The 12,888-nt window shown below is 41.9% G+C and overlaps 2 protein-coding genes across 2 annotated transcripts in view; one reads left to right on the forward strand and one right to left on the reverse strand.

The window, feature by feature from the left end:
- Positions 1-10,030, forward strand: part of phactr3a (phosphatase and actin regulator 3a) — a gene marked incomplete at both ends in the record, with an annotated part of 48,376 nt that extends 38,346 nt beyond the window's left edge. The window contains 4 exons of the mRNA XM_080732654.1: positions 8,511-8,566; positions 9,006-9,067; positions 9,328-9,468; positions 9,911-10,030. Coding sequence (XP_080588780.1) covers positions 8,511-8,566; positions 9,006-9,067; positions 9,328-9,468; positions 9,911-10,030 — 379 coding nt within the window. The remainder of the gene's footprint in view (positions 1-8,510; positions 8,567-9,005; positions 9,068-9,327; positions 9,469-9,910) is intronic.
- Positions 10,031-11,502: 1,472 nt separating this feature from the next.
- sycp2 (synaptonemal complex protein 2) overlaps positions 11,503-12,888 on the reverse strand; it is a gene marked incomplete at its 5' end in the record, with an annotated part of 28,505 nt that continues 27,119 nt past the window's right edge. The window contains 2 exons of the mRNA XM_080732655.1: positions 11,503-11,677; positions 12,580-12,636. Coding sequence (XP_080588781.1) covers positions 11,606-11,677; positions 12,580-12,636 — 129 coding nt within the window. The 3' untranslated portion in view covers positions 11,503-11,605. The remainder of the gene's footprint in view (positions 11,678-12,579; positions 12,637-12,888) is intronic.

Consider the following 12,888-nt stretch of genomic DNA (forward strand, 5'->3'; position numbering starts at 1 on the left):
TGTAACAGTTGGCCGTTGGCTGGCTCCAAAGAATTGACGTCCAAGAAGGCAGGTTTTCCCCTCTAAAAAACTCCAATAGTCCCACTCCCATGCAAGACTGTATACAGTGTAGGCCAAGTGTATTCTCCAATAAACAAATACGATTGGTCAAAAATAAAGTTTCAAAAATAGAAAATAAGGCAAAATACTTGACAGCCAAAAGAAGAAGAAGAAGAAGAAAAAAAAAAACAGGAACTCAAGAACTGTATAGCAGGCAATGCTTTCCCCCCCCCCCAAGGCCCTGTCAGCTCTCCACTGGTGTTGTTTACTTGTTAGCCCCCAAGCCAAACATTCTCCCACTCACTACTTCCAGCCTCCATTATATACCAGGTGAGACCCAATCATTAGTAATTGGCATCCATCAACTCAAACAAGGCTAAACATGGCCCATGAGTTAGGCGATCTACACAATTACCTGTTTTCCATACAAACTCGATGTGCATTTCCAGGCGTCAATAATTCCCCCAAAATGACAATAAAATGATACATTATTGATAAGAACAAAGCCTACAACAATAGCCATTGAACAGACACGCCTCCAAGCCGGCTTGATGACAATCAATCATTGGAAGCAGCTGTGTAGTGTGTGCTTGCAATGTCCCCTTTTAAGCCCCTTTTCCACTGACATGGCCCCACACCACACCACTACACACCTCCCACTTGTGCCAGGTTTTCCACTATAAGGACCTCGGTAGAGTGGTGTGAAAGCGGTACTAAATGTGGTACTAAAAAGTATCCAAGTAGGTCTGAGCGAGGCCAAACAGGTTCATAATGACTGATGACTCTAACTTTTCATTTAGACCACCAGGATATAGTTGTAATACATGATAATAGATGTGTTATTATAACCACTATTATATTCTATTATAGTGTATTATTATTATCATAGTAATACATTAATAGTATATATTATAATCACAGTTATGTTTAGTTATGTACAAGCTCACAGCGCGGCACCGAGTGCCGTGCTGTGAGCTTGTAGATCTGCTATTTTTCAATAGACATAATTAAGGCCCCTCCACCTTGGGCCATAGTAACTCAGTCCCACTTTTCCCCCCCTTGTGACGTCCCTGTTTGCTGCCGCGCCGACCCGCCGGAAACTCGCCAATCATTGTATTTCCTCTACAACATAATAATACTAAATTTGGTGATTTGATATTCATGCATTTTTATTTACTTTAAAGTGTGTCCTTGCATTGGACAATCAATTTGTGGACTGTGAAAACAAGTTTCTTTTAACTTATCACAGTAATTGTGCTCTTGACCACTCTCAAGATTAAGAAAACATTGCTGAACTGACATTTTGTACTTTTACATATTGTTTTTTTTTTTTACAAATGGTGGATTATCAAAATAAGCCTATTAATATAAAATGTACTTGGTTTCTGGTCTGAAACAACAGACTTAAGTCAGGTGTTTTGTTTCCTCACATCAACTTGGTTGGTAATGGAAATATAATATGTACAGTATCATAATGTTACTAATAGAATCATTACCTGGTCCCTGCAAATGCATCTCTCTATGTTTACATATACAGTATTAATGCTACTTGGTTGACTTATGAGCACGGGGCAGCAGAGAACATGGATCTGATCAGATCATGTTTGAGCAGGTTGAAGCTACCCTAAGCTTAGTGGCCTTCATACTGTACACAACACCTAGCCTAGTACTGTAGGTGGTGGATTTAGAGTGGCGTTGAGAAAGAAAATCCGATCTGAAAAGGATTATCTCCTTGTTTTGCAACAACTTAAATTATGCCAGATAATCTGACATTGTTTTGAAGATTTGGATTCAGGCCAGTCCTGATCCTGTTGTGTTTTGGGAGGAACGTGATTTCAGCCTTATGGGCTTAACCGGCTGATTTAGCTAATCAAGGTCTTCACTGACTTGATTCACAAAGAAGGGTGGAGGTTTGTGATGACTGATCACACTGGTGAAATAGTGGTTGAAATCCCAAATGCTTTTCTTCCAGTACCTGCATTTCTGAATACAGCATTGTAACAAGAGCAAACTACTGCATCAATGGCCAATTGGGTACACAAAGTATAAACCTTGCTTTGAGGAAGACTTTGTCTGTACAAGAATTCTATTGATTTATGTAATGTACCTCCCTGCCCGAGTGTCCGTACATTCAGGGAACATTTTTGTGCCTGGCAAACATAACCGAGGGACACGTTTTGAGCCACGCCTGACTAAGATCATCCAGCGCGTGCAGACAGGGGCGTCACAAAGGGGGGGGGGGGGGGGGGGGTGTCTGAGTTACTAGGGCCCAAGGTGGAGGGCCTTAATTATTTTATACTTTTGCGACTGAAAAATAGCATATTTCCAAGCTCACAGCTTGTAGATCTGCTATTTTTGAAAAATTGTGAAAATGTGTGCAAATCTTTGAATATATGTATTTTTAAGCGAACATTTGTAACTCGAATTTTGCTTCTGGGGGGTCCCTGGAACTAAATATTTTGAGATGGGGGTCCGTGGCCAAATACATATCATTTTGGGGGTCCTTGACATGAAAGAGTTTGAGCACCGCTGACATAGAAACATAGGTTTTTCAAAAAACCTTTGAAGGATTTGAAATATTCAAAGACGGCACTCAGTGCCACGCTGTGAGCTTGTATATCTGCCCTTTTTCAATAGTTAAAGAACAAATTATTGCATAATAATGTGTTCCCAGTCTAAATCCCTCCCCCTATGAAGAACATTCATGGGGGGCCCGCAGTGAATCCTTGTACCCAGGGCCCAGAATTTGGTGCGACACCCCTGCATACAGATATACCATCACCAGACCTAGATGTCTTCCCACCAGTGTCACACTAGTGTCAAACCAGGGCACACCCCAGTGTTATGCAACTAGCCGTGCAATAAAGCACAGACAAGAGCGGATCGCCTCCACCTTACAGGGCATGAGAATCTATCATCTGTCTCTGAAACTGCTTTTTGCCTTTGAGGGCTATTCCTAGATCTGTCAGGCCTACGAAGAGAACACGTCACAAGATGCAATATTGTGAATCGTAACAAGTGGACACTCACGGCAAGATGAAAACAAACATCTTATGTAAAAGGGAGATTGTGCGGCTTGCATAAGTCCAGAGTGTCCAGGGTCAAAGTGCCTGTGCTCAGAACACAGAGGGGTTCCTTTTCAAGCACAGTGGTGAGACCCACAGCTGTGGAAAGGTCAGCATGTGTGCTATATAGTCCTCAAAATCACACTCTGGAAGGCGGTGTGCTGGGCATTAGTTCACAGTTAAACAAAAAAAAGCGAAAATGTTAAAAGCCTGGAATGTTTTGTCTCCCAGAAATGCTGGATTACTTTATTATTCACTATACAGGGAATTGTTAAAGGAGCTATAGTCAACTTTTAAAATAATGTTTCGAAAATATTTTATAAAAAAATAAGCTTCATATATGTGTTTCAATTCAAAAATTACCACAAAAAGCGTAAAATAATAATAAAATAATCGTTTTGGCCATTGTCGGGCCGACACTTTGTTTACATCCTAGTCTAACCCTATCAAAGAATAGACTAGAATGTAAACAAAGTGTCGGTCCGACAATGGCCAAAATGATTATTTTATCATTATTTTACGCTTTTTGTGGTCCTTTTTTAACAGAAACACATGTATGAAGCTTATTTTTTTATAAAATATTTTAGCATATTATTTTTATTTTAGCATCCGTTTTCAAGAAAAGGTTGACTATAGCTCCTTTAATGTACTCTGTTCATTGTAGTTGAATACAATTCAATACAAGTACTGAATACATTTCTTAAGGTAAAATAAAACAACACAGTAACCCCAGAATTCTGGGCATTGAACTGTATTTTATGCAAATAGCATCATAAGGACTGTGTTTTCTGTCGCTAATAATTCCCATTTGGGGAGATCATGGTGTGATTGTTGGACAAACACGAAAACCTTCACAGTGGCCAAGGGTATGTGGAGATTGTGCTGATGGTGTATGTGTGAGGGCACAGCAGTAAACAGAGTCACCGTGAAAGGTATCCTTTTTCAGTATGCTATCATTGTTTTGCATGCCCTGGCCTGCGCTGTCACTGCAGCCTCCAAATATGGTCCGAGATTTTATCTGATTTACCTCTAGACCAGGGAAAGTTCTCATTCTACCGCTCTGCCAACGGAATGTGGAATGCCCTGCCACCATCCCTTAAAGGATGTGTAACACTGGTTTCTTTCCAAATTGGCCTGAAAAAACAGCTATCAGGAGACCGAAAGGGGAGGTAAATGTAATTTTCCCATCTTTTGTACATACTAGTGTTTGTATTTGTTGATGACGTGTATTATTTATTCATTTTGTAAGATTTTTTTGGGGGGCTTTTATGCCTTTATTGATGGGGCAGTAGACTGACAGGAAATGGGGAGAGAGATGGAGTGACACGCAGCAAAGGTTGTCGGGATCGGGACTCAAACCCGTGAAACACACTGTCAGGCATCAGAGCCTATGTGGTATGCGCCTGGACCGGTAGGCCAGCGGGCGCCCCTATGATATGTATTATTGTGTTAATTGTGTATGCTATGTTGATGAAGTGAATACATAGGGCCACAATGGAAACAAGTCCCCAGGATTTCTTTTGTGTTATCCTTTTAGCTTTAATGACTTACTGTACCATGTGATGTTTTACATTTCTAAGAGTGTACAAATGGTACCTTTTACACTCTCATAGTTAAATTAAGGATTTGACTAGACTGCGGTCCCAGAGATGAAAGAGGTTCCTTGCCTATATGCATATCAAACTGTGGATTCAAAAGGACACAAAAAGAGAATCACTGCTCTGGACCATGCATGACAGGTCATCCAGTCTCATCCTATCTTGCACTCTGTCTCTGTGACACAAATGCCAGAAATAATAGTGTGTACTCCAGCTTGCCATGTTGTGTTTTGGAGGCACACTGCACTGTTTTGGGTGAGGGAAATCCTGGCTAAATATAGACGCGCCGAAGACGGTGAAGAGGAGGGAGAGCTTAGCGGAGGAGTAAAGCCTATTTCCCCTGGGTAGGCTACTGGTGCTGAATGACAAAACAGTCCATCACACGCCTCTGGATCTCCCCGGATGACTCCCGGCTTAGATTCAATCTCCTGTATTCTTTATCCTCTCCCCCTCATCACAAAGGAGGGGAACTGCTGCTGCCATTGCTGCAGTGCAAGCACAATGTGCCACGGATGCTCATGGCACATGATGACACCTAAGTTGTGTTGTGTAGCCATTATATCAACAGTGAGATGACCTTTCTATCTTTAGAATTTTGTGCTGCAATGGCGCTTCAGTGTTGCTATTAATAGCCTCTGAGACGGTTGAATTATGCATCTCCGTGCACTCTACTTCTCACGACGTGCCCTCTCCCCACCCACACATATGTGTTGTTAGCATTGGGGGAGGGACCAGGAGAGCATACATTACTGTAGTTGGCAGACGAGAGCTTTGCAGTGTGGCAGCTATATTGTGGCAGCTATATTGTCTCTACTTAAAATAGCGATCCTTCCACCCACTCACAGCTTTCTCATTCCGCCCTTGGCTCACATTGTCTGGAGTTTCTATTCAAGTAAATTAGATTCGAGTGCATCGTGAATAGCAAAGGGAACCTCTTATGCCAACTGAGTTTCTACGTCATTGTGGTGCACTGGGAAGTAACGTTTTAGTCCTCATGTTTGCAGTGAATCGCAGGGCATTGGGAATCAGTTTAGCTGAAAAGAATTATGCCGCATTTCTCTGCGTGTTTCAAATAAACCATGAATGTCTTCTATACCGTAATAGTAGATACAGCATTGGAGAAATACAGAGTGGAATATTTAATGATTCCTGATTCCTTTGGTTCTCTGAAAGAGAAAAAAGGTATTTGTTGCTAAAAATAGCACTGGATTTTCTGAAGCACAGCTCTCTGGTACTGCTAATGAAAACCCCACTAGCCGGTTGCTAGGGAGAAGTGGGGCGCTTCAGAGAGAAGAGACTGTTGTCTACAAGATTTCCAGGAGAAATTGTTGTTGCTAGGCAACTCTGTGACCGGGTCAATAATGTGCTGGAAGTCGTGTCCACTGGGGCTTTGGGAGTGACTCTCCATTTCAACTGTTGAAAATTTAACAGTCACTGCCGTCTGAGCACTTTCACTTACAATTGTGCCTGGGAGTTGCTGAGAAAAGAGGAGAGTTGGGTGGGTCAATTATTTATGGCATTTAGGGATAGCAAGGCTATATATATCTCTTTCTCTCTCTCTCTCTCTCTCTCTCTCTCTTTCTCTCTCTATATATATATATATATATATATATATGCTAAACATCACATTTTCAAATCAGGTGAGAATACTGTCACTGATAATACACATAGGACATCTCAAGGGGTTATTCCCAATAAAGACATTTCTATATTTTAATTATATGCCAAAAATGCTTGGCTCAAAACCTTTTCTCTATCGTTTCTTTTCTGTGTGGAATTGCATTTATCATGAGAGAGTTCTACTGGGGATGCTAATGTAATCAGTTATTCCAATCCACACACTACTCACTACACACTACTAGTTACTGATGTGGTAAATTACAAAGACTGATTACTTGACTGTCTTCATTAGACAATACATTATACTCATACTAGTCTTTGCCTGTGGTTGTGTACTGAGGTGAAAGTATCGGCTTGTGGGATAGCAGGATTTAAGACGTATCAGTGATGTCAGTCATCTCCAAATTTGGTAATTGTTTCAGCATGCAGGTATATCAGATTTGGGAACGGTTTAGTGTCAGTGATGTCAATCATGAAGTCATCTCCAAATTTGGGCACTGTTTAGTATCAGTGATGTCAGTCATCTCCAAATGTGGGCATTGTTTCAGCAATCAGCATGCGGCTGTTACCATGGTGGCGACACTGTTTAGTATCAGTGAAGTCAGTCATTTCCAAATGTGGGCATTGTTTCAGCAATCAGCATGTTGCTGTTACGTGTTACCATGGTGGCGACACTGTTTAGTATCAGTGATGTCAGCATGCAGACTGTGGGCTGACTGATGTCAGTCAGTGATGTCAGCATGCAGACAAACAAAGACGAACAGACAGACTTTCGGTATATTAATAGTTTCTCTGGCAAGCCCAGACGTACAAAATACACTACTACTCTACACATACCGGTATAAGCTTCACTGGACACTGTTCTGTAGTCAGTGGCTCATTCACTCTATTGTTAAATAATACTATGCATGATGACTTCGATTAAGACAACAATATTTGCTGTTGAGTTTGTAAATAGTAATTTCAAGAATTAACTGATTAAATGGATGGTTGGCCCCCTGACTGCCCCACGGGCTCTGGCTCTGTAGGTAGGTCTATATGACCTAAACTTTGGTCTTTGCAACTCACAGCTATAAAGTGCAGAGTACTAGGATGTGTAGAAGAGAGTGGAGTGGATAAAAGAATCCATGCTGTGAAGCTGCATGCTGCAGTCTCTGGCCTTTCCAAACCTGGAGGTGTGAGCCTTGTTCAGCTGATATATTATTGATAATAATACGGCTTTGAACAACTTACGTGCACTGGTGATTCAGAGCACACTTTTGATTTTGGAGACCTTTTTTATTTTGAGTGAGGGGACATACCGGTAACCACATTAAATCTAAATTGAAATGTGTGTAATACTGTAATATAAGTGGTCGTAATAATGGGGCACATTACAATACATTGAGAGAGTGAGCTTAATGTAAATTAAATGTTCACATTTCATGGATCATAAAACATGGCAAGCCAAGAGATCAGCTATGTTATGTAGTCTAATTCTCAAGTGTGTGTGTGTGTGTGTGTGTGTGTGTGTGTGTGTGTGTGTGTGTGTGTGCGCGCGCGCGCGCGTGTGTGAAATGTGTAAATGCGAGTGGAAATAAAATGGATTGGTGCAATGAGGGTTTTAATGTTTTCCTGTGCAGTAGGCTACTACCAGTGCAGATAAGGGAGTGGGAGTGGGAGGGGATCTGGGGATACCGTGGGCTACGTGTGTGGGAGCCCCGTATGCACCGCCTCTTAATAGATTATGCATGCAGTAGCCGGGCAGGAGAGACGCGCCCAGCCAGCGTATCACGACCCGCTTCTCAAAGCGTTTGTAGACAGTGTGTAGTGGGAGACTGGGAGAGAGCAGAGCAGCAGAGAAGCGCTTGTGTCTACTCTACTACACTGGACGCCTGGAATCTGCAGCAGCAGGCAGCGTTATCACTATCATCCTTATCTCGACGGAAGTCTGGAAGTGGTGTGTTTAGCGTAGGGAGAAAAGTCAAAGGAGAAGCAAACAGTCAGACAGTATAAGGTGCGACTCTGTAACAATCCAGATGTGGGGAGCGCCTCTGCCAAAACATCACAGTCGGGGTTTGGATGCTAAATGGAGACATAGCGGTGGCTTTCTCTCAAGAACGAGTGTAGTGAAAAAAGTGCAGCCGGTTTAAAAGGCGGATTGGAAGGCAAACATGGTTCAAAACGTGGTTTTGGTGTTCTTTCGCAGGAGACTGAGCCAGAGACCAAATGTTGAGGAGCTGGAGTGTCGGAACATCTTAAAACGTGAGTTGATGATAGTTTTTTCTCTCTGATATTTACATAACACCCACCCCCTGACCTGAACAGATCACTATTTCCAATAGAAAAAAGCGCATAAAAACATGATTAACACCACACAAGCACACACAATATCCATGCAAATCTTAAAGAGAAAGCAAGATTGCAAATTATTGTTTTCTCAGTAAACCTAGGTGGGGCTGCATTTACACTGATTACCCTTAGGCCTATTATAAAAAGAAGGCATTGCCATGTAAATCCTTTTCTAATTATTATTAACTGAGCATATAAAGTGGGGTAGATGACTTTAAAATACATAGTAATGTGAGCATTATGTAGTGTCTTCAACTTAACAACCACTCAGTGGCAACCAAATGGTCTACAAGAATTGACTTTCAGACTTTGTATTTTTCACTTCACTAATATTTGTTTCTTCTTTTTTCAGAGAGGAATGACCAGACAGAACAAGAAGAGAGGAGGGAGATTAAACAGCGGCTAAATAGAAAGGTACCACTTAATGTTTTGTTGTTTTTTCTTAATTTATATTTGTATACAAGTTTGATACTTTTTATAAAGCTGTTCAACTTGAAAAATTGTTAAGTCAACATATTGCGTAATTTCAGAATCAGAATAATCTTTGTTTCTAAGCCTACCCTGTTTTATTTATTTTACACAATCTACACATCTTGCATGTGAGCATAGAATTGTGTCATCCAGACCCATCAAAGGATGCAATTGCAACTAATTTCTTTGTCTTTATTATTCAGCTGAACCAGCGACCCACAGTAGACGAACTGCGTGACAGAAAGATTCTGATCCGCTTCAGTGACTACGTGGAAGTGGCCAAAGCTCAGGACTACGACCGCAGAGCAGACAAGCCCTGGACCCGGCTCTCGGCAGCAGACAAGGTGTGCTTTTGTTTTCGCAAGACGACCTGTGTGCGTGGCCGTGGTGTCATGTTTGATGTTTTGCCAACAGTGTTCAAGATAATAACACGCATCTGCTGACAGAACTTATCTTGTAATTCAGGTAATTCTCCACATAATCAGACTTATCGCCAAATAACAAGGCTGATCAATACAGGCTGTTTATTTTTAGACTATGCAGTTTACAGAATTCTACAAACTGTCAGAACTGCTGCCCATAGTTCATCAGCCCAAGATATAACCGTTATCAGCTACTTCCTCAAATCTATATCTCTCGACTTTTGGGCTGTTGCCTTGTTTACTTGTTTTCCTCTTTCTGCAGTTACTGTACCTCTTGCCAGTCCAAAGGTCACAGTGACTGTTGGATCTGCATGCACTTAAGGGATGCTTTAATTGAATGCATGTTTATTCGCTGACCCTGCAGGCGGCAATCCGAAAGGAGCTGAACGAGTTCAAAAGCACTGAGATGGAAGTGCACGCCTCCAGCAAGCACCTAACGAGGTCAGTATTTGGGAGTGACGAAGGCGACGGTGCATGCGCATAGTGTCCTGGTGTGTTTGGGAATGTATGTAGTAGGATGTTCTATTCTGGGCTGCGGCATTCTAATTTTAGCTCTCCCAGCAAGGACCAAGACGCTAAAGATAGATGGGTGTGTTAAATGGGGACAGAGGGGGGAGGGAGGACCATGTTCTCCAGAGCAGGTTAGGTAGAACATAATATATGATAAATGCTGTGGCGTCCTTGGCTAAGCTTGCTTGGAGAAAGGGGCCCCTCGCTACGCATTGTAACAGTGACCCCGAGGGAGGGAGGGAACTATACAGTACACTCCCGTTTAATGGCCATGCTAAAAATAGCTCCACTGGATTGATTAATAGCTGCAGCCATATAACTGTGGGTGCGATGAAAAAAGCGCCTTCTGCTCTCCCGGCTTGTGCTTCTTCTAATCCAAACCTCTCCTCGACACTCTCTCTCTCTCTACAGGTTCCACCGGCCGTGAAAGTTTCTTCTGTGAAGAAATGCTGAGTGCAGACTTTTTCTTTTCCCACAAGCAGCTAGAAGCTGCGTGGATGGTGATTGTTTCAAAGAGAGCCTGGAGCCTTCCTTTGTCTCCAGGGTGTCGTTTAGGCATTATTTTCCAGCAACCCTGGCCTTCATCTCAATGGGGACAGCGGTGTGTGTGGGGAAGAGCGAGAGGATGGACAGTAGTGTTTGTGGGCAGCGTTGTCCTGGAGACCGCTGCTGTACAGTACCGTCTCCCTATAGGAGCTGCCGGGACCAAGAGGACTGTAGAGGAAACCTCTGACTCTCAGGGCGAGAGCGGGGAAAAACAACAATCTTGTCATTCAGTCGGTGTTGTTTTTTTATTACTATTATTATTATTTCATGGACTCCTTTGATGAGGCAGCGTGAATCCGTATAGTGGGAGAAAGTTGTGCATGTGACCAGCTTTTCACCTTTTCTTATTTGATGAATAATGTGTCACTTGGACTCTGTGGGACCCGTGCAGTCTGGGGACAGGGCAATGAATTGGGGATGAATTTGATATTAACTGTATATACAGTGAGTCAGTCTGAATGGGACAGTCAATGGCGTCACGGAAAAGAGAAAAATACCTTTGTAAGCACTACTTGTCTTCAAAATACAAGTTTTTTTCTTAAGAAAACAAACAATGTGATGTCTTGTCTTTAATTATTCATAACTTCACATGAAAGAATCCATCTATATAGAAAGAAATCATTCATTCACATAAAGACAGCCAAGACAGTTAAAATACAAATAAATTAACACAAACGTATATATTATATATTATATAGTCTACTCTACTCCATCAAATTTAGGGCATCTCAGCTAATTTTTAACCTGAATCCTATTGTTGGACTGTAAGGAATGGATAAACTCTGTCAATCTACATGAAACACGTTTTCCAGCAGAGATATAAGACATGTTTACAAATTTTCACTCCCTCCTCAAAATAATGCGATATATGATTCAGGTAAAAAAATGGTATGCAACAAAAACTTATGCCTACTTTAACATGAAAATGAACGATATAATTCATGTAAACTTGAAAGTGTGAACACGTGAAATACTGATTTTCAAGGTACTATATTTGCTCATCTCAAAACATGGCTCCACCAGGCAGGAACAGCGCTTGCAGTCCTCTTTTAACATTTCGGAGCTCATCTTCATGCTAAAATGGCACACAAGAGAACACACAATAAGCCCGTAAATCATTTTAGATTCCCCCACACAGTGTCCCAAGGACCACCATACACAATCAAATACTGTACTGTATGTAGGGCTTTTTGTTTAGCTCTCAGCAAATGAAGATGGCCTAATGCCTGGTTTTACTTGGTTGTGAGTAAAAAGCAGATCTACAAGCTCACAATGGCCCTCATTTATCAACGTGGTGCAGATCAAATTTTTGGCGTACACCGAAATTTAGGCAAGTGTCGCCATTTATCATTTCAACTTGACTTTGACGTTGGCGTAGGGTATGATCAAATCTCACGTCAGGTTCTGAGGTGGTGTAGGATTCATCTTACACCTCTTATTCCATTGTAGACATGCGGGACAGCATTGTCTAACTATCTGACAAACGCGCACTGCGCCGTCGGCGATAGTGGGTTGAATTAATATATTCCATTTGTGACAATGACTGGTGTGGTGTCACTCATAGGCTGCAACTGCAAGCTTACTTTACAGAATAAATGGTAATAATGGTTCCACATGTGAACCAAAATGTTGCTGGGCTTGTTGGTGTGTGGTCTGTGTGGGACTGGACATGGGAGTGAACTTCTATTGGCTTTCCTTTCGTTGTTAGGACGTATTCGGGTTGTTCTAGTCGTAAAATCGTTTCGAGAATAATTAAGGGCGTGTTATTTAAATTTCAGCCTGCACATTTATCAAGGCTGAGATCAAATGTACGCCAGGTGTGTCTATTTAGGAGGTGTTCATAAATGCCACTTGAACGTTGGCCTACGCAAAATTTGGGGGAAAGAATACAATGTTTTTTACACTCCATTGATAAATGAGGGCCATTGTGTCATGTTTGGTGTGCGACATTGACATTCACATGTGACATCAACTCACCATATCCTTCAAAAGCTTGTCCTGGACCGACTTCATGTCTTCCCTCATCAGGCACATCTGAAAACATCAGAGACGTGGTGAGGTTTTGAAGGTTGGGATACAGAAGATGACAGTCCGGGACAACCAGGAGGGGAGAGTTGACACAAGAGACAGTAGATAGATACTAATAGATATACGGTATGTCGTAAAGGCCACTCAAAACAGAGGGATGTGACAGACAGGTTGATGGGCAGTGGAGAACAACTCTATTTAAAAAGGGAGATGAGTTCAGCATTGAGTTGTGCTAATATGGTGATTTTCATGGCTTGA

Source organism: Nannobrachium achirus (genome assembly GCF_963921795.1).
Source record: "Nannobrachium achirus genome assembly, chromosome: 9".
NCBI classification, from domain to species: Eukaryota; Metazoa; Chordata; class Actinopteri; order Myctophiformes; family Myctophidae; genus Nannobrachium; species Nannobrachium achirus.